The sequence below is a fragment of the Mobula birostris genome, chromosome 6, assembly GCF_030028105.1.
Source record: "Mobula birostris isolate sMobBir1 chromosome 6, sMobBir1.hap1, whole genome shotgun sequence".
Taxonomy (NCBI): domain Eukaryota; kingdom Metazoa; phylum Chordata; class Chondrichthyes; order Myliobatiformes; family Myliobatidae; genus Mobula; species Mobula birostris.
The window spans coordinates 191,873,705-191,901,619 of record NC_092375.1 but is presented as its reverse complement, the minus strand read 5'-3'; the positions used below and the strand labels follow the sequence as shown (position 1 = coordinate 191,901,619).

Sequence of the window (27,915 nt, the reverse complement as noted above, 5' to 3'; positions counted from 1 at the left end):
AGGTTATATGTGTGAAAAAAGTACATGATATTTGTGAATTCCTTATCCAAATAAAAATAAAATTTAAAAAAAAGAAAATCAGGAGAGGCGTTAGACAAGGGTGTGTTTTCTCCCCTGATTCACTGCAATGTGTATTGTTTCACTGTAATGTGTACAGTGAAACAATATTACAAAAAATAAGAGACATCTTGGGAATCAAAGTTGGTGGTGAAAGCATCAATAATTTCAGCTATGTAGATGACACTTAATTGCAAGTACGGAGGAAGAATTACAAAACTTAATAGATATAGTTCTTGAAGAAAGTGCAAAAATGGGTCTATCTATCAATTGCAAAAAGACAGAATGTATGGTGATATCCAAAAAGAAGGAGAATCCTATCTGCAGGATGAGAATAAACGGGGAAGACATAAAACAAGTACAGAACTTTTGCTACTTAGGAAGCTGGGTGACATCAGATGGCAGGTGCGACATGGACATCAAATGAAGAATAGGGATGGCAAAAGACACCTTTACGAGAATGAAGAGTATGCTGACCAATATTGAACTAGGCATGACAACCAGCCTCAGAGTATTGAAATGTTACGTTTATCCAGTTATGTTATATGGCTCAGAATGTTGGACAATATCTAGTAACATGAGGAAATGAATTGTAGTAGTAGAGATGTGGTTTTTGAGGAGGATGCAAAGAATATCATGGACGAAAGAAGTATCTGACGAGGATGTCATGAACAGAGCAAACACAAAGAGAAATAATGTATGAGATCATGAAAGGGCAACGTAACTTCATTGGACATGTGATTAGGAAAGAGGAGTTAGAATGCACGGTAATTATGGGAAAGATTGAACTGAAGAAAGCAATAGGAAAGCAAAGACAAATTAGAATAGGAAGAACTCTTTCGCTGATTTGCTGGGAGAAGTCACCCCTGGTGCCATTTTTAGCTCTGACCACTTTATTGAGGATTGTTCATGCTCTTGCTACTGATTTCCACAATGTGGTACAAAAAGGGCAAAAAGAAACTAATTTTCTTTGATAGTTTATTACATTTGGATGAAAAGACAAAAGGTAAATTAGAATTAAAATTTATTCTAGCCATAAACATTTTGTTCTCTTGTCAGTGATCCACCATATCTATTTTTGATAAATGCTCCTCTATCTCCAAAGACCTCTCTCCTTTTCAGGTTCCAAACAAATCTTTCATATCTTCCAGAGTCCCAAACAAATCTTTTTGAATGAAGTAACAGTTCACTTGCACTTCCTCCACTTGGGCAGGTTCGGTCGTCAGGATCAATACCAAATGAAACAATTTCTTTCTGTTTAGATCAGAAACAGCCCAATTCATCTGTAATATTGTCACAGAGTTGATCAAATTTCTCATTCTACATAGGCATCCACTGCCCAATCTACTGCATGTTCCTTTGGTTTCAACCTGCATTTCCATTTTTTAGCAGGTCACTTTATTTTGTTTGTCTAATTACCTAAATGAATCTGTCAATAGGGTGGCTTCATCAACTGTTATTGCTGTAACAGTCCTGCCCCTCCAGTCAGAAGTTGAAGTTATTGATAGTTGAGTGGTTTGCACAACGCTTTACCAGTAACTCAGGTTCAATTCCTGCTGCTGTCTGCAAGGAGTTTTTACATTCTCTTCCTGACCGCGTGGGTTTCCTCCCACTGTCCAAAGACATACCGGTTGGTAGGTTAATTGGTCATTGCAATTGTCCCTTGTTTGGGCTAGGGTTAATGGGGGATTGCTGGGCAGCGTAGCTCAAAGGACCAGAAGGGCTCTGAGCTGTATCTCAATAAATAAATAAATAAATGTTCCCTTTGTCCTATTCACCTGACTCATACTCTGTTTAAACTAACCTATTTTATCTCTTTCCTCATCTTGATTAAATATTTTCACTCTGAAATGTTAACACTCTTGCTTATTCCATAGCAGTCGGTCTGCATTTTTGAATTGAAGTCTGTGAAGGGATTATGTAGTAACAACTGTTATGCAAGTTTTTGTAGATTGTTTGTTGTGGCAATTGTGTAATGTATATATTTCAATACCCGATAGGTTGCACACACAATGTCGAGTGAAGAGGACGTACTATAGCCACATCTTTGAGGCGGCAGAATTCAAAGCACATTTGCATAAATGGCAGACGAGGAACGAAACAAAACCTCAACTGTGCAGATTGGACATAGCCTTTATCTCTCTGTTATCACAAACCAGAACATGAACTTGCTCATTCGGGGAGTGGTTCTCTTTTCCATTGGTGTCTTCTTAGCACTTGTATTGAACTTGTTGCAGATTCAAAGAAACGTTACTCTCTTTCCTCCTGATGTGATTGCCAGCATTTTCTCATCAGCGTGGTGGGTTCCACCATGTTGTGGCACAGCGTCTGGTAAGTCAAAATGGGTTTCCGTGTTTATGAAAAACTTGTGTAGTGGTGCAAATAAAGATCATTTGAGCAAATCGGTTTCACTTAGACAAGCTAATTTTCTCTCATTCTTGCTGATAAATCTTGTAAGTACAAAATAAACTGTTAATGTTAGCTTCCTGATTGAAATTATTCTACTTGTTGTATGAGGACAGGATTTACATGTGTTATTCTAGGGCAAGGGTTGCCAACCTGTGGTCCACAGACTCCTCGGTTAATGCTAGGGCTCCATGGTATTAAAGAATTGGGAACCCTTGTTGGAGTGGTTTATACCAATGACATAGCTCCATGTGAAAGAAAAAAATTGATGTCTCCACTCAGTTTAATTCACTCCACATGATATCAAGAAGTAGCTGGAAAAATGGAAACTGCTAAAGGTGTGGCCGGTTAACATCCTTACTATAACATTGAAAACTTGTGGGTCAGAATTAGCAGTGGTTCTAGTTGGTTTGTTCCGGCACAGTATGGGCCCTTCTGTCCACTATCAAACTAACCCTTCCCTCTTACATTGCCCATAATCCTCCATTTTCCTTAGATCCATGTGTCTTTTAAATCTCTCAAATGTCTGTAATATATTTATCTCTACCGTCACCTTGCCAGTGCATTCCAGGTACCTATTGCTGTGTAGGAACCTACCTCTGACATGTACCCTAAGCTTTCCTACACTCAACCTTAAATGGATGTTCTCTGATATTGGCCATTGCTGGTATTGGCTGTCACTATCTATGCCTCTCATAATGTGATACGTCTCTATAAAGTCACTCCTCATTCTCTTTTGCTCCAAAGGAAAACGCATGGACTTGTTCAACCTTTACTCAAAAAAAATGTTCTCTGGTCCTGACAGCATCCTGGTAAATCTCTAAATCATCTTTAAACTTTTCACATCCTTCCTATAAGGTGACTAAAAATGAACATGATAGTCCAAGTGTGCTCTAAACAGAATTTTATGGAACTACATTACCTTGCTGATTAATGAACCCTATAACTTTGATTAATGAAGGCCAACACACCAGACACCTTCCTAATTATCCTTTCAACTTGCGTAGTAACTTTGAAGAATCTATGTATTTGGACCCCGACATTGCTCTGTTCCTCCACACTCCTAAAAATCCTGCCACTAACTTGTACTTTGCCTTCAAGTTCGATCTTCCCAAATGTACCTCTTCAGACTTTTCCAGATTGAATTCCATCTGCTACCTCTCAGCCCAGCTCTGCATCCTATCTATATCCCATCATAATGCTGTGCTGAAAGCTTCTGCACTAGCCACAATACCATCAACCTTTGTGCCATCTGCAAACTTGATAACCCTCCCTTTCACTTCCTCATCCGTTATTTATAAAGTTCACAAAGAGCCGAAGTCCCAGAACACTTGCAGCCACACTGACTCAGCAGACAATCCCATCACAATCTGCAGCTATAATAGTATGTGTGATTAGTAATGCCACTCCATCGTCTTCTAAATATCTAAATGTCTCGGTAATGGCCGTAATGTCATAATTCTGTGTATTGATTCATGCTGTCAGTTCATCAGTCTTTAGAGTTAGCATAAATTTATTGTCAGAGTACATATGTTACTGTAAACTAGCGTGAGGTTTGCTTTCTTGCAAGCATTTACAGGAAAATAAAGGAATTCAGTAGAATTTATGAACTATATTTAAAGATTGACAAACAACCTATGTGCAAAAGACAAATTTTGCAAATTAAAACATAGATAAATAACTGAGAACATGAGTTGTAGGATTCTTGAAAGTCATTCTAGGTTCTGGAATCAGTTCAAAATTGTGAGTGGAGTTGTCCATGCCAGTTCAGGAGGCAGATGGGTAATAACTGTTCCATGCAAGTTCGCAGATATCAGCAGGAAGAACCTTTAAATAACAACATAAAACAATTATGTAAAAGTATGGTATTTTTGGGTGCACAAATCAATGCCTTTTTCTTTTTGTTCTAGCTGTGATTGGTTTGCTTTATCCTTGCATTGACAGCCATCTGGGAGAACCACACAAATTCAAGAGAGAATGGTCCAGCGTAATGCGTTGTGTGGCAGTTTTTGTTGGGATAAACCATGCTAGTGCTGTATCCTTTGTTTACCAACCTACAAAAGGTTGATTTAAAAATATATATTTTGACTGTATACATGTATCATATCAAGAAGACAAACACATTGTATCAATGATTAATTTTGAACATAGTTGTTCCTACTGTTAAAAGTATCTGCTAAGAAAGTTTATTCAAAGAGGTTTTTATTGGGATTTATTTTACATTTATTTATTAACTTAACATTTTAGATATCTATTTAATCTAAATATTGTTGAATTCTCTGTTTCAAGCCTTAACCTATTTATTATAGAAAGTAGACTTTGCCAACAATATGCAACTATCCCTTACATTAGCAGCACTTTCCATTGGATTGTGGTGGACATTTGACAGATCTCGAAGTGGTTTAGGACTTGGAATAGGAATTGCATTTCTTGCAACACTAGTCACTCAGCTTTTAGTCTACAATGGTGTTTACCAGTAAGTATAAAAGAGAAGGTTTACCTATTGAAAGGTCTGTGCCAATATGATTTTTCTGTGGACATTAATTTTTTTGTCTTTAGCTTTTTGTACAAAACTGAATTGTATGTAGGTGACTTGGATTGTTGCTATATGTTTTCTAAAGCAGGGTTTACCAACCTGGAGTCCATAGACTCCTCGGTGGGTGGTAAGGGTCCTTGGCATAAAAAAGGTTGGGAACCTCTGTTCCAAGGAACCTTTCATTTAAATGTAACACTTAAGCTATTATTTTAATTCATGGACTCTAGTTAAGAATTAAAATTCTTTAAAATGGGAGTGTTTCCATGGTGGAGGTAAGGCTCATTCTTCAGCAGTTAGGTATGCGGAGTGTGAAACCTGCTTTACTTTTCAGAATTCTTCACAGAATGATTGAATTTGGAGGAAGAACTTAGATATTTGTTGTGACATTTTTTTCTGACCAATAACGACGTGAATTCATAAGTACTCTTAATGTTTATTATGTCCACACTGTTTCATGTGGATGTAAAAGTAGTTGCTGAACCAAATGGTTAGCCAAGAATTTGAATAAAATTTATTTCAAAACTGGCTTTAAGTGAATATTGGATTGAGGTGTGAAACATATTGCAGTGGAATTTGAGAAATTGTAATAGAAGGAACGTGAAAGTACTTCAGTTTGTGATAAAATAAAATGATCAGAAGTAGGTACAGCAGGGACCATGTGCAAGTTCCCATGTTGACCCTGAATGGACTCCACGCCTCCTCCATGAGTTACCATTTTGCCACCTATATTTGCAGGAGTTAATTTAGGATTTGAATTTGTGTTGACTGTTAATCTTTTTTGGTACAGTCTCTATCTCAGAATCAGGTTTAGTATCACCAGCATAAATTGTTGCCTTGTAGCAGTACAAATGTGTTGCAGCAGCAGTACAATGCAATACATATTAATAGAAAAAACACGAAGACCATAAAACCATGAGATATAGGAGCAGTATTTGGCCATCTGGCCCATCGAATCTGCTCCGCCATTCAATTACGGCTGATCCTTTTTCTCCTATCTCCTCCTCAATCCTAGTTCCCGGCCTTCTCCTCATCACCTTTGATGCCATGTTCAATCAAGAACCTATCAATCTAAATCATTTATATATAGCATAAAAAGAAGTGGTCCCAACAGCACCCCTTGAGGAACAGCACCAGTCACTGGCAGCCAACCAGAAAAGGATCCTTTTATTCCCACTTACTGCCTCCTACCAATCAACTAATGCTCTAACCATGCCAGTAACTTTCCTGTGGGCTCTTAACTTGGTAAGCAGCCTCATGTGTGGCACCTTGTCAAAGGCCTTCCGAAAGTGTAAACATACAATATCCACTGCATCGTCTTTATCTATCTTGCTTATAATCTCAAAGAATTCCAACACGTTTGTCAGGCAGGATTTTCCGTAAGACAATAAGATATAGGAGCAGAAGTAGGCCATTCAGCCCATCGAGTCTGCTCTACCATTCAATCATAGGCTGATCCAATTCTTCCAGTCGTGCCCACTCCCTGCCTTCTCACCATACCTTTTGATGCCCTGGCTAATCAAGAGCCTAACTATCTCTGCCTTAAATGCACCCAATGATAAGACCTCCACAGCTGTTCGTGGCAAAAAATTCCACAGATTTACCACCCTCTGACTAAAGTAATTTCTCTACATCTCTGTTCTAAATGGACATCCTTCAATCCTGAAATCGTGCCCTCTTGTCCTAGACTCCCCTACCATGGGAAATAACTTTGCCATATCTAATCTGTTCAGGCCTTTTAACATTCGGAATGTTCCTATGACATTCCCCTTCATTCTCCTGAAATCCAGGGAATACAGCCCAAGAGCTGCCAGAAGTTCCTCACATGGTAACCCTTTCATTCCTGGAATCATTCTCGTGAATATTCTGTCACCCTCTCCAATGTCAGTATATCCTTTCTAAAATAAGGAGCCAAAAACTGCACAACAATACTCCAAGTGTGGTCTCACAGGTGCCTTATAGAACTTCAACATCACATCCCTGCTCTTATATTCTATACCTCTAGAAATGAATGTCAACATTGCATTTGCCTTCTTCATCACTGACTCAACCTGGAGATGGACCTTTAGGGTATCCTGCACAAGGACTTACAGTCCCTTTACATCTCTGCACTTTGAATTTTCTCCCCATCTAAATAATAGTCTGCCCATTTATTTCTTTCACCAAAATGCATGACCATACACTTTCCAACATTGTATTTCATTTGCCACGTCTTTGCCCATTCCCTAAACTATCTAAGTCTTTCTGCAGGCTCTACACTACCTGCTCTTCCACCTATCTTTGTATCGTTGGCAAATTTAGCCACAAGTCCATTAATTCCATAGTCCAAGTCACTGACATGCATCATAAAAAACAGTGGTCCCACCACCGACCTCTGTGGAACTCCACTGGTAACTGGCAGCCAGCCAGAATAGGATCTCTTTGTTCCCACTCTGTTTTCTGTCGATCAGCCAATGCTCCACCCATGCTAGTAACTCCCCTGTGATTCCATGGGCTCTTGACTTACGAAACAGCCTCATGTGTGGCATCTTGTCAAAGGCCTTCTGAAAATCCAAGTACACCACATCTACTGCATCTCCTTTGTCTACTCTGCTTGTAATTTCCTCAAAAAATTGCAGTAGGTTAGTCAGGCAGGATTTTCCTTTCAGAAAACCATGCTGGCTTTGGCCTGTCTTGTCATGTGCCTCCAGATATTCCGTAATCTCGTCCCTAACAATCGATTCCATCAACTTCCCAACCACTGATGTCAGGCTAATAGGTCTATAGTTTCCCTTCTGCTACCCCCCACCCTTCTTAAATAGTGGAGTAACATTTGTAATTTTTCAGCCATCCAGTAAAATGACAGAGTCTATCAATTCATGAAAAATTATTGTTAATTCCTCCGCAATCTCTCCAGCTACTTCCTGAGTAGCTGAAGGTGCATTCCATCAGGTCCAGGAGTTTTATCCACCCTCAGACCATTAAACTTCCAGAGCACCTTCTCAGTTGTAATTTTCACAGCATGTACTCCATTTCCCTGACACTCTTGAATATTTGGTATACTGCAGATGCCTTCCACTGTGAAGACTAATGCAAATATACATTCAGTTCCTCTGCCATCTCCGCGTCTGTTATTACAATATCTCCAACATCATTTTCTATTGGTCCTATATCTGCCCTCAACTCTCTTTTACCCTTTGTATACTTTAAAAAAGAATTCTGGTGTCTTCTTTGATATTAGTCGCCAGCTTCCTATCATAATTCATCTTTTCCTTCCTAATGACCTCCTTAGTTTCTTTCTGCAAGTTTTTTAAAAGCTTCTCAATCCTCTCACTAGCTTTGGCTTCCTCGTATGCCCTCTCTTTTGCTTTTACTTTGGCTCTGACTTCACTTGTCAACCACAGTCGTGTCCTTCCATTTGAAAATTTCTTCTTATTTGGAGTATATCTGTCTTGCACTTGCCTTATTTTTTTGCAGAAACTCCAGCCACTGCTGCTCTGCTGTCCTATCTGCTGGTGTCCCTTTCCAGTCAACCTTGGCCAGTTCCGCTTTCATGCCATTGTAATTTCCTTTATTCCACTGAAGTACCGACACATTGGAATTTAGTTTCTCCTTCTCAAATTTCAAAGTGAACTCGATCATATTGTGATCACTGTTCCCTAAGGGTTCCTTAACCTTACTCTCTTATCACCTCCAGATCATTGTACAGCACCCAATCCAGCACAACCGATCCCCTAGTGGGCTCAACAACAAGCTGTTCTGAAAAGCCATCCCTTAAACATTCTAGAAATTCTCTCTTTTGAGGTACAGTACTGGCCTGGTTTTTCCAATCCACTTTCATGTTAAAATCCCCAACGACTACCATGATATTGACTTCTGACATGCCTTTTCTATTTCCTGCTGTAATTTGTAATCTTCATCCTGGCTGCTGTGTGGAGGCTTGTATCCAACTGCCATTAGGGTCCTTTTACCCTTGCCATTTCGTAACTCATCCCGTAGAGACTCTACATCTTCCGATCCTATGTCATTCCTTTCTAATGATTTAATATTATTTCTTATACACAGGGCCACACCACCTCCTCTGCCTACTGACCTATCTTTCCAATACACCGTATATCCTTGGACATTCAACTGCCAATGGCAGCCATCCATTATCCAAGTTTCAGAGATGGCCACAACGTCATACTTGCCAATCTGTAGCTGAATTTCAAGATCGTCCGTTTTACTACTTATGCTGCATGAGTTCAAATACAACATGGTTTCCTTGAAGGAAACCATGCTGACTTTGTATTATTTTGTTCTGTGTCATCAAGTACTCCATCACCTCATCCTTAACAATTGACTCTAACATCTTCCCAACACTGAGGTCAGGCTAACTGGTCTATAATTTCCATTCTGCTGCCTTCCTCCTTTCTTAAAGAGTGGAGTAATATTTGCAATTTTCCAGTCCTCTGGCACCATGCCTGAGTCCAGTGGTTTTTGAAAGATCATTTCTAATGCTACCTCTTTCAGAACCCTACGGTGCAGTTTCTCTGGTCCAGGTGACTTATGTACCTTTAGGTCTTTCTGAGCACCACCTCTCCTGTAATATTGACTGCACCCACTTTTCTTCCTTCACCCACTCTTCTTCCTTCACACACTACAACATCAGGCATACTGCTAGTGTCTTCCACAGTGAAGTCTGACGCAAAATACTCATTTAGTTCATCAGCCATCTCCTTGTCCCCCATTATTATTTCTCCTGCCTCATTTTCTTGTGTTCCTATATCCACCCTCATTTCTCTTTTATTTATAACATACTTGGAAAAAGCTTTTACTATCCACTTTATTATTTGTTAGCTTGCTTTCATATTTCATCTTTTCCATTCTAATGATTTTTAGTTGCTCTCTGTAGGTTTTTAAAAGCTTCCCAATCCTCTATCTTCCCACTAATTTTTGCTTTGTTGTATGCCCTTTCTTTTGCTTTTACAATGGCTTTGACTTCCCGTGTCAGCCACAGTTGTACTATTTTACCATCTGAGTATTTCTTCATTTTATTAATACACATGTCCTGCACCTTCCTCATTTTTCCCAGAAACACACGTCATTGCTGCTCTGCTGACATCCCTGCCAGCAGCTCCTTCCTATTTACTTTGGCCAACTCCTCTCTCATACCACTGTAATTTCCCTTACTCCACTGAAATACGGCTACATCAGACTTTACTTTTCTCCCTGTCAAATTTCAAGTTGAACGCAATTATATTGTGACACTGGTTCCTAAGGGTTTTTTTTTACCTTAAGCTCCCTAATCGCCTCTGGTTCATTACATAACATCCGATCCAGTATAGTTGATTCCCTAGTTGTTTTAACGACAAACTGCTCTAAAAAGCAATCTCTTAGGCATTTGACAAACTTGCTCTCTTGAGATCCATTACCAACCTGATTTTCCCAATTGACCTGCATGTGAAAATCTCCCATGACTACCAGAACACTACCCTTTTGACTCACCTTTTCTATTTCTTGTTGTAACCTGTGGTCCACCTCTCAGCCACGAGGCCTGTATATAACTGCCATCAACGTCATTTTACCCTTGCAGTTTCTTTACTCAACCCACAAGGATTCAACATCTTTTGATCCTATGCCACATCTTTCTACTGATTTGATGCCATTCTTTACTACTAGAGCCACACCAACCCCTCTGCCTACCTTCCTATCCCTCACATATAACGTGTAACCTTGGACATTTAGCTCCCAACTACAACCATCCTTCAGCCGCGATTTAGGGATGGCCACAACATCATACCTGACAATCTGTAATATTGCAACAAGATCATCCACCTTATTTCTTATGCTATGTACGTTTAGATACAACACCTTGAGTACCGTATTTGCTATCCTTTCTGACTTTGCATCCCTAATGATTTGATACTCAGCCTGTTGGCTGCAACCAAGTCCCAACACCTGCCTGCTCTTCTTGACAATCTGACTGCACACTATCTTTACATTTTTAGCATTTGTCCTTTCCTGAGTCCCTTCACTCTGGTTCCCACTCCTCTGCCAAGTTAGTTTAAACTCTCCCCAACATCTCTAACAAACCTGCCTGCTAGAATATTGGTTCCCCCTCGGGTTCAGGTGCAACACTTCAATTTATAACAGATCATACCTCCCCAAGAACCTGAAGCCCTGCGGCCTGCACCGGCTTCTCAGCCACGCATTTATCTGCCAAATCATCTTGCTTCTACCCTTACTGCCGCGTGGCACAGGCAGCAATCCAGAAGTTACTACTCGGGAGGTCCTGGTTCTCAGCTTTCTACCTGGCTCTTTAAATTCTCTTTTCAGGACCTCATTGCTTTTCTTTCCTATGTCATTGGTACCAATATGTACCAAGACATCTGGCTGCTCCCCCTCCCTCTCCAAAATGTTGTGGATGTGATCTGAGACATCCCTGACCCTGGCACCTGGGAGGCAACATACCATCCAGGTGTCCCGTTCACATCCACAGAATCTCCTACCTGTTCCTCTCACTATTGTGTCCCCTATCACTACCACTCCCTTCTCTCTCTTTCCGTTCTGCACCACGGGCCCATACTCAGTGCCTGTAACCCAGTTGCTGTGACATTTTCCCAGGAGGTTATCCCCCCACAAACGTACCCAAAGCAGTATACTTGTTTTTGAGGAATGGCCACAAGGATGCTCTGCTCTAACTGCCTATTTCCATTTCTCCTGAGAGTTACTCAGCTGCTTGCTTCCTGCAACTTTGGGGTGACTACCTCCCTGTAACATTGATCAATTATATCGTCGATCTCCATACAAGCAGAAGGTCATCCAGTTGCTGCTCCAGATCCCTAACACGGTCTTCAAGGAGTTGCAGCCGGATGCACTTCACACAGATGTAGTTCCCTGGGAGACTCTGGGTCTCCCAGTTCTCCAACATCTGGCACAAGAGCACACACAGCCATTTAAATGGTACAGTAAGAGAGGAGCAAAAATAACCGAAAAGGAAACCTTAACAGACGTTTTACACAGAGCTGATGATGAGTTGCAGATGACGATGACTGGTTCTTCATTTGCGAAAATCGGGAGGGAATATCTCCATTGTTGTAAGACTTTTCTTGCCTACACCGTCTATGTTCATAGTTAGGATAGGTGCACACGGAACGATGCCACTCTAGGCTGGGGGGTGGGGTTGTTCCACAATGGCACAGTGAGCTGCGGCAACCACAAGGCTGTAGGTTAAGTATCGGAGTTTTCCTTCTAGACAGGATGCCTGGCAAGGCTAATGAGTTCCATCTACCCAGGTTTGGAATTAGAATTGTCCTTCTCCTAGTCTGACTGCCAGCCAAGGCTGATGAGCCCAGACTGGACACTCGGTCGCACCAGGACATTGCGAACTCAGTAAGAACAGGGGTGCCACGTGAAGGCATTGTTGCGGACACAGCAGTTAGGAGCGGCCATATGCAAGTGACCTTCTGCATAACAAGCCAAGCAGTGGTCCTGCGGTGAGCACTACACCTGGAAAGGAAAGGCTGTGGGATGCACTTCACCTTCCCTAAATGAGCAGGTCGTCCAGCCCAGGACTCACCCATCATATATAATGTGTTTGTTCATGGGTTCAATATCCATTCAGAAATCAGATGGCAAAGTGGAAGAAGCTGTTCCTGAATCATTGAGTGTGTGCCTTCAGGTTTCTATACCTTCTTTCTGATGGTCATAATGAGAACAAGGCAGGGCCTGGATGGCATCACTTCTTGAAGATGTCCTGGATGCTGGGGAGCTAAATGATTTTACAACTCCACCTTAATTTGATCCTGTGCAGTAGCACCCTCCGCAAAAAAAAGCAGCAGTTTGAATGCTCTTGAGGGTAAATCTGTAGAAATTTATGAGTGTCTTTGGTGACATACCAAATCTCCTCAAACTCCTCATGAAATATAGTTGCTGTCTTGCCTTCTTTGTGACTGCATCATTATGTTGGGCCCAGGGTAAATATTGTCACCCAGGAACTTGAAATTGTTCACTCTCTCCACTTCTGATTCTTGCAAGGACTGGTGTGTGACACCTCATCTTACTCTTTCTGAAGTCCATAGTCAGTTCTTTGGTTATACTGACATCTTTTGCTTCTCTTTATCTCGCCCATTTAGTGACATGTAGAGCACACTAATCAGTGTCTTGTTCCCTCTATTCTGTCTTAACTCTAACCCAATAACTTCTGCTTTTGTCTCCTCTTACCAACAGTGCTACCTTGCTGACAGTCTTTCCTTCTCTATCCTTATTGAAGTTGAGGAATACTTCATGCCTCGTCCTGTCCCTTTCTGCACAAGTTTCTATTTTGAACACTAAACCATATTTTCGCATAGTTATACACTCAATGGCCACTTTACTAAGTACACCCGTACACCTCATTAATGCAGATATCTAATCAGCCAATCATGTGGTAACAACTTACTGCATAAAGTCATGCAGACATGGTCAAGAGGTTCAGTTGTTCAGACTAAAGATCAGAATGGGGAAGGAATGTGATATAAGTGACTGAAATGATTGTTGTTTCCAGACGCTGGTTTGAGTATGTCAGAAACAGCTGATCTGGGATTTTCACACACAACAGATTCTAGAGTTTATAGAGAATGGTGCAAAAACAAACAAACAAACAAAAAATCCAGTGAGCAGCAGTTCTGTGGACAAAAACACTTTGTTAATGAGAGAGGTTAGAGCAGAATGGCCAGACTGGCTCAAGCTGGCAGTAAGATGACAGTAGCTTAAATAACCAAGCATTACAACAGCCTGCAGAAGAACATCTCAATGCACAACATGTCAAACCTTGGAGTGGGTAGTTTATACAGCAGCAGAAGACCACAACAGTACTTGGTGGCCACTTTATTAGCGACAGGAGGTACTTAATACAGTGGCCAGTGAGAATATATTCCTGAAGCTCACTAACCTTATTTTCCACAGTCCGCTTATTCAGTACGATCTCTGACAACTCTTTGAGGAAGTAACAGGATGGATAGACAAAGGAAAGCCAGTGGATGTTGTTTATTTTGGATTTTCAGAAGGCCTTTAACAAGATGCCATGTGCTCTAATAACTGCTATTACAGGAGAGGTGCTCGCATGGATAGAATGTTGGGTACCTGGCAGAGGCCTTTTCTGGTTAGCTGCTGGTGACTAGTGGTATTCCCCAGGAGTCAGTGTTGAATCTGCTACTTTTCTGTTATATGTTGATGATCTGGATAATGGAATTGATGGTTTTGTGATTGTCTTTGCAGATGATAATAAGATAGGTGGATGGACAGGTTGTGTTGAAGAAGCAGGTGGTCTCAGAAGGACTTGGATGGTTTGGGCGAATGGGCAAATAAGTGACAGATGGAATACGGCATAGGGAAGTGTGTGGTCACGCATTTTAGTGACGCAGACGTGGAGAAACTAGTTCCGACGAATCCCTAGGTTAGCAGAACAATGAGACTGGATTTGAAAGTCCAGTGTTTTGGGTCCTGCCATAAGCGAGTCCAAATTTTCCAGGTCTGATGTTCAGTGATTATCCTAGGGTCGATGATTAATAGTGAGGCCCAAGGGTGAGTTGGAAGTTCGAAGTTGAGGCCTATTGGCTAGCGGTGAGTTTGTGAATCTCTGCGAGTCTGCAGGGGAGGTTGAAGCCTGTTGTCTGCAGGCCCAAGTCAGTGTCCACTGGAAGCTGGAATTGTGTTCTGTGGTGTTCTGCAGAGCATGATAGGCATGCTGTGTTGGCACCAGAATATGTGACACTTGTGGGCTGCTCCCAGCATACCCTTGGACGTGTTGGTTGTTAACACAAATGGCACATTTCACTCTATATTTTGATGTACCTGTGACAAATAAACTTGAATCTTGGTAGAAGGAATAAAGACGTAGCTAATTTTCTAAATGGGGAGGGAGTGGATTTACTTTTTCCCTAAAAGTAAACCTGCAAGTTGAGTCGGTAATCAGGAGGGCAAATGCAGTGTTAGCATTTATTTCCAAAGGACCAGAATATATATGTGAGGGTTTAATGCTGAGGTTTTATAAAGCATTGATTAGAATGCATTTAGTGTTTTGAGCAGTGTTGGGTCCCATAGTTAAGGAAGGATGTGCTGGCATTGGAGAGGGTTCAGAGGAGGTTTTAACTTGATCTCTGGGATGAAAGGGTTAATGTATGAGTAGCGTGTGATAGCTCTGGACCTGTCCTCACTGGAGTTTAGAAGGATAAGGGGAAATGTCATTGAAAGCTATTGAGTATTGAAACTAATGGATATTGAAAGGCCTGGATAGAGAGGACATGGGGAGGAGGATTTCAGTAGTGGATGAGTTTGAGACCTGAAGGCACAGCCTCAGAATAGAAAGATCCTTCTAATACAGCTGAGGAGGAACTTCCTTAGCCAGCAGGGAGTGACCGTGGCGGCCAAGTCACTTGGTGTATTTAAAACAACACACACAAAATGCTGGTGGAATGCAGCAGGCCAGGCAGCATCTATTGGAAGAGGTACAGTTGACATTTCGGGCCGTGTGTATGTTGCTTGAATTTCCAGCATCTGCAGGTGTTGGTGTATATAAAATGCAGATTGGTAAGTTCTTGATTAGTAAAGGTGTCAAGGGTTGCAGGGAGAAGGCAGGAGAATGAGGCCAAGAGGGAATTATAAATCAGCTGTGTCCAGATGGCAGAGCAGACTCATTGGGCTGAATGGGAAGGGACTCTTGCACATACTGCCTGTGCCCACGTTCCTCAGTCTTTCTGGCAGTTAGTATACTTTCTTTGCCTGCTCATGTTTAACCTGTGGTGTCTATGAAATTCTCAGCTTTGTGATGCCCTGCAGTGACTGCAGCCACCACTCCAGCTCCAGAACACGGCTTCTTGTATTGCAGCTTGAGATGCTTCCTACATGTGATTGTTTGGAGCAATTGATAAACTCACACACGGAGCAGAATTTGCATTCTAGTTGGTCAAGCTGTCCCGTCATGTCTCATTCTCACTAAAATGTGTAAATTGAGGAGTATCAGAAAAGGCACCTTACTTGCACCAATGTTACACGACTGAGCCAAAAGCTAATTTGATTTTCCTCTGTATCCATCAAAGCTTTGTTACTTCCGAAGTCCACTTTCTGAAGGCTGTTACACTCTATGGACTGCCATGGAAATTCTGCTGATTTAGCTTCCCTTTCTGGCTGCCTCACTATAGGGAGGACGTGGAAACCATAGAAAGGGTACAGAGGAGATTTACAAGGATGTTGCCTGGATTGGGGAGCATGCTTTATGAGAATGGGCTGAGTGAGCTCGGCCTTTTTTCCTTGGAGCGATGGAAGATGAGAGATGACTTGATAGAGGTGTACAAGATAATGAGAAGCATTGATTGTGTGGATATTCAGAGGCTTTTCTCCAGGGCTGAATTGGCTAGTACGAGAGAGCATAGTTTTAAGGTGCTTGGAAGTAGGTACAGAGGAGATGTCAGGGGTAAGTTTTTTATGCAGAGAGTGGTGAGTGCGTGGAATGGGCTGCCGGCGGCAGCGGTGGAGGCGGAAACGATAGGGTCTTTTAAGGGACTCCTGGATGGCTACATGGAGCTTAGGAAAATAGAGGGCTATGGGGTAAAGCCTAGGTAGTTCTAAGGTAGGGACATGTTTGGCACAGCTTTGTGGGTTGAAGCGACTGTATTGAGCTGTATGTTTTCTATGTTTCTATGTTTTATGTTTCCATTTCCCATTTCCCTCACTTTGGTCCCAACTTAGGCTACATTCTAACTCTTGACTTAGCTCTGACCACTGACCATAAGCTTGGTTGTGATTGTCTGTCTGTCTCTCTGCAACTCCAGCTGCTGGGCCCTTTTCCCTTTGAAACCATCACTGTGCCACTCCTGCAGTAGAGCCCAGATGTTTTGTAGTCGTTCCGGATATGCCTGTTAATTGCATACTATAGAATGGTGTACAGTGAAGGAAAAGTATGTTAGGATCCCTCGATAGTCAGAATCAGGTTTAATATCACCAGCATAGGTCATGAAATTAGTTGTTTTTGCAGCAGCAAAAAAAGTAGAGGTTAATGGGTTCAATGTCCATTCAGAAATCTGATAACAAAAGGGAAGAAGCTGTTCCTGAATCACTGTGTGTATGCCTTCAGGCTCATGTACCTCCTTTTTAATGGTAGCAATGAGAAGAGAGCATGTCATGGGTGATGGGGGTCCTTAATGATGGACTTTGCCTTTTTAAGCATTCGCTCTTTGATATCCTGAATGCTATGGAGGCTAGTGCCCATGATGAAGCTGATAGTGTCTGCTATCTTGTGTGAGTTTCCAAGCAATGAGACTTGAGGTATTAAAGGTTACTCATAGGAATGTAGGCAGATTTGGGCAAGGGGTATTACGGGTGGCTTGGAGGGGGAAAAGAAAACAAATTTCTTGATGGATCTTGGAAAGGTTCTGTTAGTAACTCAGTATTGCTTAGTTTGTCCACCTTAGGCCAATGCACTTTAGCTGGAAATTTTGTACCATTTTTATATTCTTCCCTCATTCCTCATTGATATAGAATACAGGAATAACAACAGAAAATACATATCAATCAAAAAGGTGTTCAAATGTTCAACACAAATTTATCATTAACATGCAAACAAGTAATTTGCATTGGGTAAATGCCTGACTGTTTGAATTGAATTAAATTAGACGTTGCCTGCAAACCAAATGGTAATTACAAATCATCTTTTTGAAACAGCATACAAAAGAACAGATTACCAAAAGTTAGCAATCTAAGTAGTTAATCTTAGTATTAATAATCCCTAATGTTCATGCTAAAGTAAAGCCAGAGTTTAGTACCCCAGCTTTATTTTACAAGTTCAGCTTTCTTTTTAAATCTTTGATTTGTGAATCTCCATCTATATCAGTGTCTAGCATCAACAACTTGTTACGACGTTCTAACATCTGTGGATGTCCTGATACTTTGTCAATTGCAATAACCTGGCATAACAGAATGCACAAGTAGGTTCTTTTGAAAATATTGAGTGTTAATTATCTGCTGCAGCGCAAGGAACCTTGACAAAGGGATCCTTTATGCTTAAAGCATTGCTGTTGCTCTGGTCTCATTTGTATTCTTTAATATGCAGCATAGACTTTATAAGATAACATGTTTGATCTAAGCTAATCTGGTAGCCTTTCTGCATCAGTCAAACTTCGTTCATGATTTTTGCTATAACTCAGACGAATTGAATGACAGCTTATGCCCAAATACAAATTGAATATTCGACTTCCTGTCTGTTCCTCTCTTCGTGTAGCAGTACCCTTTAAAGACCATTTAAAGTACATTCTAATCATATTTAATTATTCAAATTTATGTTTCTGATTTTAGTTTTATTACTAAATTGTGGGGAAGACAAATACATAGTGACCGATACAAATGTAAACAGGCAATGGTCCCACTGTTTGCACCAAATCCAAAGCACCCATTTTTACAGTAACCTGTTTTATTCTTGAAATGTTCATCAATTTCCAATAGCAGCAATTTAGAGTTCAGTGGTTGAATAGTTCCATTGATTATCAGAGAATGTATACAGTATGCAACCTGAAACCCTTGGTCTTCGCAGGTGTCCACGATAAACAAGAACCCCAAAAAAATGAACGACAGAAAAATGTTAGACCCCCAAAACCCCCTGTCCCCCAGCAAGCATCAACTTCCCCCTCCCCTACCCATTTCAGCAAAAAAGCGTCAGCACCCACCACCCAGCAAACAACAGCAAAGCCCCAAGAGAGACCATGATCTTCAGTTAACAAAAACTATTGTGTACTGCACAGTTTGACATGCCACAAGCGCTCTCTCTCGCTCTAACAAGGGTCAAACAGATGTCACTCGTTTCACAGCAAAAGGGGAGACTAATAGTCACTGTTGACGACGATACAGTTTGCACATTGCTTTTTATTCTGAGATTCCCAAACTTGAGAATCAGCAGCAAACTCGCCGCCATTGAGAGGAAGAGAGGAAGCAATTGCTTCCGTAGAGACCTCCGCAGCAGCACCTGCTGTCGTGAAATCCCGCGACAACTCAGGCATCAGCCTGTAATGTCGTCCACAGGGCCACGCAGGGCCGCACCCCGGCGTCTTCCGTGCCTCACCTGTAGAATGTCGGAAGATGGCCGGTCGGCTGGTGAGCTCCGCGAACAGGAGTTCATCGCTGTGGAAAAAAAAGAGTTTTGAGTGATGTTGCAGATCAGGGACCTTGATAGAACACCAGCCACCTTGAAAAGGAACAAAGGAGACATTAAGGAGAGGTATTTAAGCTGTTTCTGCCAGTGAGCTCAAAGAAGCAGCCACTTGGTGCAGTCTTAACTCTGCCTTAGACCTACCAATTCACACATTTTTGGGATGTGGGCTAAAACCATACCATACAGAGGAAACCCGTGTAATTACAGGGCAAAGGTACAAACTTCGCACAGATGGCACTGGACATCAGGGCCTCTGGCATTGAGGTAGCAACTCTGCTGTGCCACTTCCTGCATCTTAACTAGTATCAGTGAGAAAACAATAGTAATTTTACCATCACTAGCTCAATAAAGCAAACAAACGTCAATTACTATTTAATCTGGAATATGAGTGGTTACAAACAACGTCCAATTCAACTAAAAAAATACATCAGCTTACCCAAGTTCCAAATGGAGAAATACACTTTATCTACAGATAGTATTGGCCACATTTACCAGTAGAAATTAAAAAATGATCAAAAAAGGCATTTGTGGTGGGTTTTGTAGCCATAACATAGTAAGATAGAAACATGAAGTTGTCATTAGTATGTTGTCCAGAAGCAGTGAGCTAAATATCTGAGCTAACTCGTTGATTATATCTTCCCAAACAAATGGAAAAGTGAAATGCAAGAATTAACTTTGGTGTCTTCTGTTCATTGTGATAAATTGGGATCCAAGCCTTAAAGGAAAAAAAAATCCGAATTTGCTGCCTTGCCATTTGTGATACATTGGCATGTGTCTTCTGCATCATGAAATTATTTTGCTTAATCTCCCACTAATTGCATTGTCACCTTAACATTAAAACCTGCATTTTCAAACTGTTAGCATTTTACAATTAAAAGTGAAATTTGTTGGGTGTGCAGTTGTGTTTGGTTATCATGCCTTGTGCAGCTAATTATTGCAGGTATTTCAGATGGTTTAATTGCTTCATTATCCTTGGTAATGAAAAGCAGAGCTTATAAGCTTTGAAGTTTTTTTTCTACTGCAGGAGACTGAGACTTCAAAGCTTTGGCTGTCACTTCCAATAAAAATTCTTTCTATTGGGGAACAAAAGTGGGGAGAAATGTTTGGCCTAGGGTGTCTGAATAAGTAAAGGAGTGTTGTGCTAATATTTATAGAAAAGACTTTCTGCATTTTCCAGCCAGATACTTTTGTGTAATTTTAATTGTGGGCAAAAGTTTATTATGACTGGAATGCATGGATCCAGATTCTATACAGTTCACATTTGAAATAATTTTGACCTTTTAACTCTTGCTTGATCAATGAGCAATTACAATGTTATAAAGCTGCCCTGCATGTAGAAAGAAAAGTTGCAAACTTTGATTCATTGAAATATGAAAAATATTTTTTGAATGTAGCTATCTAGTAGTTTATTGTAATAAATAATTCTCATGCATTTTAATCACTTCTTTGGAAAGGCATAAATATGATATTTGATCATATGGAAAATAAATGTTGTAGCTAACACAGTCTAGTTCAGACTTAATCTGTATTGCCTGAAGGACCTGCAAGGCTGTAGAAAGATTGTAAGGTCATAAGACATGGGAGGAGAATTGGGCATTGGGCCCTTATTGAGTCTACTGTGCCATTCGATCATGGCCAATGTATTTTCCCTCTCATCTCCATTCACCTGTCTTCTCTTGCCTACTTCTATAACCTTTGACACCCTTAACTAATCAAGAACCTATCAACTTAGCTTTAAATATAGCCAATGTATGGCCTCCACGGGTGTCTGTGGCAATGAAATACACCACTCCAGCTAAATTCCTATTCCTCTCTTGTCTAAGAGGAAGACCATCTATTTTGAAGCTGTGCCTTTCATTCCTAGACACTCCCACTATTAGAAACATTCTCTCAATATCCATTCCTAACTAGGCTTTTCAATATACAGTAGATTTCAATGAGATCTCCTCCCCCACCCTACCATAATTCTGAACTCCAGCAAATTAGGCCCAGAACCATCAAGCACACCTCATACATTGACTCTATCTTTCCCAGGATCATTCTTGTAAATCTCCTTTGGATCCCCTCCAATACAAGCACATCCTGCCTTAAATATGGGGCCTAAAACTGTTCACAATACTCCAAATGCAATTTGTAAAACCTCAGTATTACATCCTTGCATTTATATTCTAGTTCTCTGAAAATAAATAATAAAACTTTGTATTTTTGCCTTCTGTACTACTGATGTAACCTGCAAGTTAACCTTGAGGGAATACTCCATTAGGACTTTCTGTTTAGAAGATAGTGCATGACCATATACTTCCCTAAATATTCCATCTGTCACTTTGCCCATTCCCCCAAATCTGTCCAAGTCCTTTTGCAGACTCCCTGCTTCCTCAACACTGCCTGCCCCTCCACCAATCTTTGTATCATCCACAAACTTGACCACAAAGCCACTGACTCTGACCCCTGCAGAACACCACCAAACATCAGCAGCCAACTAGTAAAGGCTTCCTTTATTCCCACTCTTTACCCTCTGCCAGTCAGCCATTCTCCTGTCCACACTAGTATGTTTTCTGTAATATCATGAACTCTCTTTTTTTTTAACAACAGTATGTGTGCAAATTCAAGTATACAACATCCACTAATATTGCAGCAGAATTTTCAGGCAAGTTTATCCTTAAGGCAACCATGCTGAGTTTCACCTATTGTGTCCATCCAGGTAACCCAAGACCTCAGTCTCATCCTTAATACTGGTCTCTTAACATTTTGCCAAGCATTGAAGGCAAGCTGATTGGCCTGTAATTGTCTGTTGTTTGCCCATCTCCCTTCTTAAAATGTAGACTGACAGTTCCAATTTTCCACTCGAGTACCATTCCAGAATCTTGTAATTCTTGAAAGTTCACTACTAATGCCTCCACAATCCTTTCAACTACCTCTTTCAAAACCCTGGGATGTAGTCTATTTGATCCCAGTGACTTCCTTCCTTCAGACCGTTCATCTTCCCAAGTACCTTCTCCTTAGTATTTGCAACTACATTCACTTCGGCCTCATGACACTCAAATTTCTGGCACATTGTTGGTGTCTTCCACATTGAGACTTATGCAAAAATACTTAATTAGTTCATCTGCCATTTGTTGCTTGTTTTCTGTGTATCAGGGACAGATGCTATGGCATTTTTCGTAGACTGGTTCTGTAGGTGAGTGTCCAAAGTGGCAGGAATGGAGTTTTTGATATTTTCCATTACCAGCCATTTAAAGTGCTTCATGATGGTTAGCATCGGTGTCATAGGATGGTCGTCGTTTAGTTTGGAGAGTGTAAATTCTTTGCTATAGGGATGATGATGGCTGATTTGCAGCATGTGGGGACAGCAGCCTGGGTGAATGAAGGGTTGAAGATATCTGAAGGCATCCTTGAGCTGGTGTGCAGGTTCCCTGAGTGCTCAGCCTGGGATGTTGTCTGGCCAAGCCATATTATGGACAAGGGATTGGAATTGGGGGTCATTGTGCCTGTTTCGTTTTTTTTGGGGGGGGGGTTGTGTGCAGGGAGGGGGCATTTCGGGGGTTGACAATCGTGCATCTTTCTTTTCTTTCTTGGTTTCATGGCTACCTGGAGGAGAAGAATTTCAAGTTGTATACTTGATAATAAATGAACCTTTGAACCTTTTTTTTAATGGGCTGACTCTGTAGAGTCCTCACATCTGTTGCATTTATCGACACTGGCTGCTCACCTGGGAGGGGTGCATCTTTCATGGATAGCGTTGTATTGCATGTCTTGAAGCGTGCATAAAAGTTATTTAGAGTGTCAGTGAGGGAGGTGTCACTGGTACAGTCGGCAGACACTGTTTTCCTTGTGTAGTCAGTAATGCCCTTTATGCCCAGCTATGTAAGCCAGGGATCATGGCTGCATGTTCATACAAGTTTAAGCATGCAGCTGAGCTACAGTAACTGTTTTTGAAATTAAAATCCGGTTGCGGTGGTTGTGTTAAATTCAAGCTTTTACATTTTATGGCAATATTCATCACCATTATTTTGATCTTGAGTACTTTGCAAATTAGCAGTTATTAGTCAAAAAAGTTAACACAAATTTAACAATTGCGTGAAACACTTTCATCCTTGCCCGAAATAATAAATGGACTGGTTCATGGCAGGGTGGAAATGCGTTTCTCCCAAAGGAGGTGCAAGGCGCTCCTTCCCTCCACTAGCCTGCAGGTCAGCCTTTGGCAAGGTTTAACACCTGCTTAGTCCCTTGATCAGGGTCATGTGAAGCCATGGGAAAGGTAGTGGATGGTCATATCACAAGTCCTGGTTATGCGACCACTGATACTAGGCAGACAGTCTCTGAAGAATATTTGATAATGTTTGGGGTTGCCCGTTAAATAAAGACACTGCCCAGAAGAAGGCAATGGCAAACTAATTCTGTGGAAAAATTTGACACACAGACACACACAAAAATCTGTGGTATAGAAGGTAGTGGCCCAACTGATTAAAAATGGGATTAACATAGTTGATGACTACCATGGTTACTGAACTAAAGTTTATATGCTGAATGAATTTCTGACTCAAAATAGTTTTCAACTGTCAGCATAAGTTAAGTTTGGTGAACTGACCATATCAATTATGAAAGAGAAACTAGAGTTGGTGTTTCAGGTCTTTACCACTTGTGACAAAGAATCTTTGACAGAATTGTTAACTTTGTTTTTCTTTTTACAAATGCTGCTTGACCTGCTGGGTGTTTGCTCTTTCTCTGTTTTTATTTGAAATTTCCATTATCTTTAATGTTCAAATTTCTTCTGAAAATTAATTCACACACCTATTTTTATATAGGATTCAGTCTTTACTGATAAATTTGGTATAGCTATTGTAGAGGAATTGCTGCTTTACAGAACTTTCATTAGTTTTGAGTCAATTGTATGTCATGATTTTGGTTTTGCCTATTATATCTTGTTCTGCAGATACACATCTCCAGATTTCCTCTATGTTCGCTCTTGGTTACCTTGTATATTTTTTGCTGGTGGAATAACAATGGGAAATATAGGACGCCAGTTAGCATTGGTAAGTGAAACAAATTATTTTTACCAATATGATGACTTCTTGAAAATGCTACTAAATTGTTCAGAGGTTCCCAACCTGTGGTCCACGAACCCCTTGGTTCCATGGCATTAAGAAAAGGTTGGAGGCCCCTGGTTTATGCAGTTCCAGGATTTAGTCCCGCAATGTTAAGGAACAAGAACCTTTGCTAATTGTCAGCCATGTTTATTGTCATGTGTGCATGTACTTATTGTCATGTGTGTATAAGATGATGAGAGGCATTGATCGTGTGGATAGTCAGAGGCTTCTCGCAGGGCTGAAATGGCTAACATGAGAGGGCACAGTTTTAAGGTGCTTGGAAGTAGGTATAGAGGCGATGTCGAGGTTAAATTTTTTATGCAGAGAGTGGTGAGTGCGTGGAATGGGCTGCCAGCAACGTTGGTGGAGGTGGATACAATAGGGTCTTCTAAGAGACTCCTGGATAGGTACATGGAGCTTAGAAAAATGAGGGCTATGGATAACCCTTGGTAATTTCTAAAGTAAGTACATGTTCAGCACAGCATTGTGGGCCAAAGGGCTGGTATTGTGCAGTAGGTTTTCTGTGTTTCTACTTCTATGCATAGGTACAATGGCAAAGCTTAGCTGGAGCAGCATCATAGCCACAGTATAATTAAAGGTGTAGTGGTGCCAGGTAAAAGGTCATTGTGGTTAGATTTGATGAGCATTAGATTGCTTTTGGAAGAATCTAAAGTGAAAGTAGGACTATTTTGGATATTGTTGAATATACTGTTGCTGTCACAAGGTTATAATAGTCTAAAACTGAGCTGCTATTCCTTGAGGTTCCTTTGAAACAGTGTATGATGATGTCATTGGGATGGAGATTTCAACCAAGGTGTCCACATAGATAGGGTCTTTCATAGTCATACTTTATTGATCTCGGGGGAAATTGGTTTTCGTTACAGTTGCACCATAAATAATTAAATAGTAATATGTAAATTATGCCAGGAACTAAGTCCAGGACCAGCCTTTTGGCTCAGGGTGTCTGACCCTCCAAGGGAGGAGTTGTAAATTTTGATGGCCACCGGCAGGCATGACTTCCTATGACGCTCAGTGCTGCATCTCAGTGGAATGAGTCTCTGGCTGAATGTACTCCCATGCCCACCCAGTACATTATGTAGTGGATGGTCATTGGGAATGAGGGCTACATTGAAATGTTCTGTGCTGCTTAGAAAACTTGTATTTTTAACTTACTTCATCCCAATATAATTAGAAAAAACTGAGTTTCTGGAATAGATCCGTGGGGAGCTTCAGTTGTCACATTCTACTGCACAAGGTAGGAGCGGTTGTGCAATAAAATCGAACAGATCTGAAAATGGAAGTACAAGGACAAATAAATGCAATGGAGATAGAAGCAGTCTAGTTCTCACATTCTTGATGTTAAATTAGAGGTTCCCAACCTTTTTTTATGCCACAGAGTCTTACCATTAACCAAGAAGTCCATGGAACCGAGGTTAGGAACCTCTGTTTTAAAATCTATATTCTGCAAATCTATGAGTGGTTTAACATCAATTTTAACATCCAATTTTCTTATGAGTTGTCTTACATCCCAGTTGAAGTTATAAAGTAGATTTTGATTGAACACACATTGAACTCTTCACCAAAACTTGTAAACCATTACCACTTTATATTTTCTTTAATTGCAGTACGAGTGTAAAGTTATTCCAGAGAAACCTCATCAAGATTGATGTAATAGTGTGGGAATTTGAAGGCTTCAAATTGACGGCTGGAAATCAGGATGATATGCCAAATGAATGTAAAAAGTTGTAAATAAGGATTCCAGTATGAAATTGCAGAAGCTGCAGTTTTGTTTTTCCTTACTCATTCTGCTACATGAAGTGCAATCTGTGATTGCAGGTGGTGCAAAAAAAATATTTTGTTGTGTGAATAATATATCTATGAGACCATTAATCTATGTGTAACATTTAGCCTCATTTTTAGAACATGTTGTTATTTACGTATGTGTGGTGATCATATACAAATAATATAATACCTGATGTGAGCAAAAGACACAAGTTTTACCCATTTGCGATGCTCATTTGGCAGAATCGTGCAGTTATTTAGTAAGCATAATTTTCAAACACTTTAAGTTATCTTGTTATTTAGTTTTCTCATTTCACTAGTTGGCATGCATCTGTTTAGAAAGTCAGGACATAAAGTACATTATTATTTCAGATTTTTTAAAAGTTTACTATGTGAATATTTCATGCCTTGCAGGGAATATAGTTATCTGAACTTCCCGGCTCCTCCCAACTTTTTAGAGTCCTGCTTGCAGCAGAAGAAAAAAGTACTTACTTATGCATGAAGTTGCTTTCACCAATATGTATTGACATAGATGTGATGTTTCTAAAGCAATAAGCTATTTATTGATACTTCAAAAATTTGAATGCTTCTAATTTTATTTCATAAAACAAAACTTGGATGTCCTTCAGCTTTTGCAGTTGAAATGATGACGTTTACTATATGTATTTTGTTTAGAATAAAGAAAATTAACTTGGAACAAGCACCCTTTATGAAGTTTCAGTTAAAGCAAGATATTGTACAAATTGCTTTTGTTCTTTTCATCCAAAATAGCAAGTTTTAAGTGGGAACAAAAACATTTAGCCTCTCGGGTATTGTAGACTAATTTATTCTGAATGCTCCTGAATATATTTCGGTAAAGTTGGTGTCTCTTGCCCTGTAATGAAACAAAATCTTCCCTTTTTAAACATTTCCCTCCAGTTGTATAACTCAACCTTGTTAGCTTTTAATCACACTTGGTAGTGATTAAGAAAATAATAACGCAAAAGGAAAGCTTTCGAAGACAAAATTCCTGATTGTGTAGGATTATGTACAAATGTAAACATGCAGGGGATTGTTTAATACTATCAATTGTTCACTGTACATATGTAAACCTTGGATTTTGCTGCACCTAAACAAATCACTAATTCTTTGCTGATGTATGTAACCTGCTTTGTGGCATTCTGAAAATTTGAAGTGTTAATTGATAGGACTTTTGGGTCAGCAGTTATGTGGATGGAGCCTCATTAATGCAGTGCATTTAGTAGCTTCGACTAAAATGAAATAGCTGACTGCAATGTTCTATATTGTGTTTTCTTGGTATGCTCAGGTTTGTGGCTTTCCAAAATATTTAGAACAGGTTATGCCTCGACTTTTTGCTAAGTAAAACGCTGAATAATGAAAAAAAAAAATCAGTGTGCAATTTAACACAAATATTAAAGCTGCCAGGTTTTCAATTTTGTCAATTGAAGTAGAATGATTGAGTTTCAAATACAGATGCATTTTATATGTATTTTTGATCTCAATGAAATATTAACCATGCAATGCACCAGTAGTGTTATTGATTGTTTCCTTTAATTTGATTTGCCTGTATGCAAAAGGAGCTCTAAATTCTTTAGCCATAGTGTGGTATCACAATGGTTATGAACATTAGAGTGTAAATGTAAGATACTTAAAAAAAAAAAAAAATAAAATGACATATTTTTCACAATAAAAGTTTATATTACAAGTGTGCAATTTCTTCTTAATGCTGCAATGTAATTTTGGAGAAATATTGTTGCCTTCCCCTTAATGTTTTATTAAGCTTATCAAGACTAATCTTTAATCGTCATTTATTATCCAACTTGCCTACACATCGCCAAAGTCAGCCTCACAAGAGATACTGAAAATCCAGAATAACTCATGTTGACTCTATTCCTCCCCATGCTTGCTGC

General features: G+C 40.2%; 1 protein-coding gene across 3 annotated transcripts in view; it reads left to right on the top strand.

Annotated features, from left to right (window-relative positions):
• Positions 1-27,702, top strand: part of insig2 (insulin induced gene 2) — a 39,417-nt gene extending 11,715 nt beyond the window's left edge. For all 3 annotated transcript variants that reach the window (XM_072259694.1, XM_072259696.1, XM_072259695.1), the window contains exons 2-6: positions 2,058-2,388; positions 4,374-4,498; positions 4,773-4,939; positions 24,070-24,169; positions 25,849-27,702. In XM_072259694.1, coding sequence (XP_072115795.1) covers positions 2,139-2,388; positions 4,374-4,498; positions 4,773-4,939; positions 24,070-24,169; positions 25,849-25,890 — 684 coding nt within the window. In that variant the 5' untranslated portion in view covers positions 2,058-2,138 and the 3' untranslated portion in view covers positions 25,891-27,702. The remainder of the gene's footprint in view (positions 1-2,057; positions 2,389-4,373; positions 4,499-4,772; positions 4,940-24,069; positions 24,170-25,848) is intronic.
• The last annotated feature ends 213 nt before the right edge of the window (positions 27,703-27,915 follow it).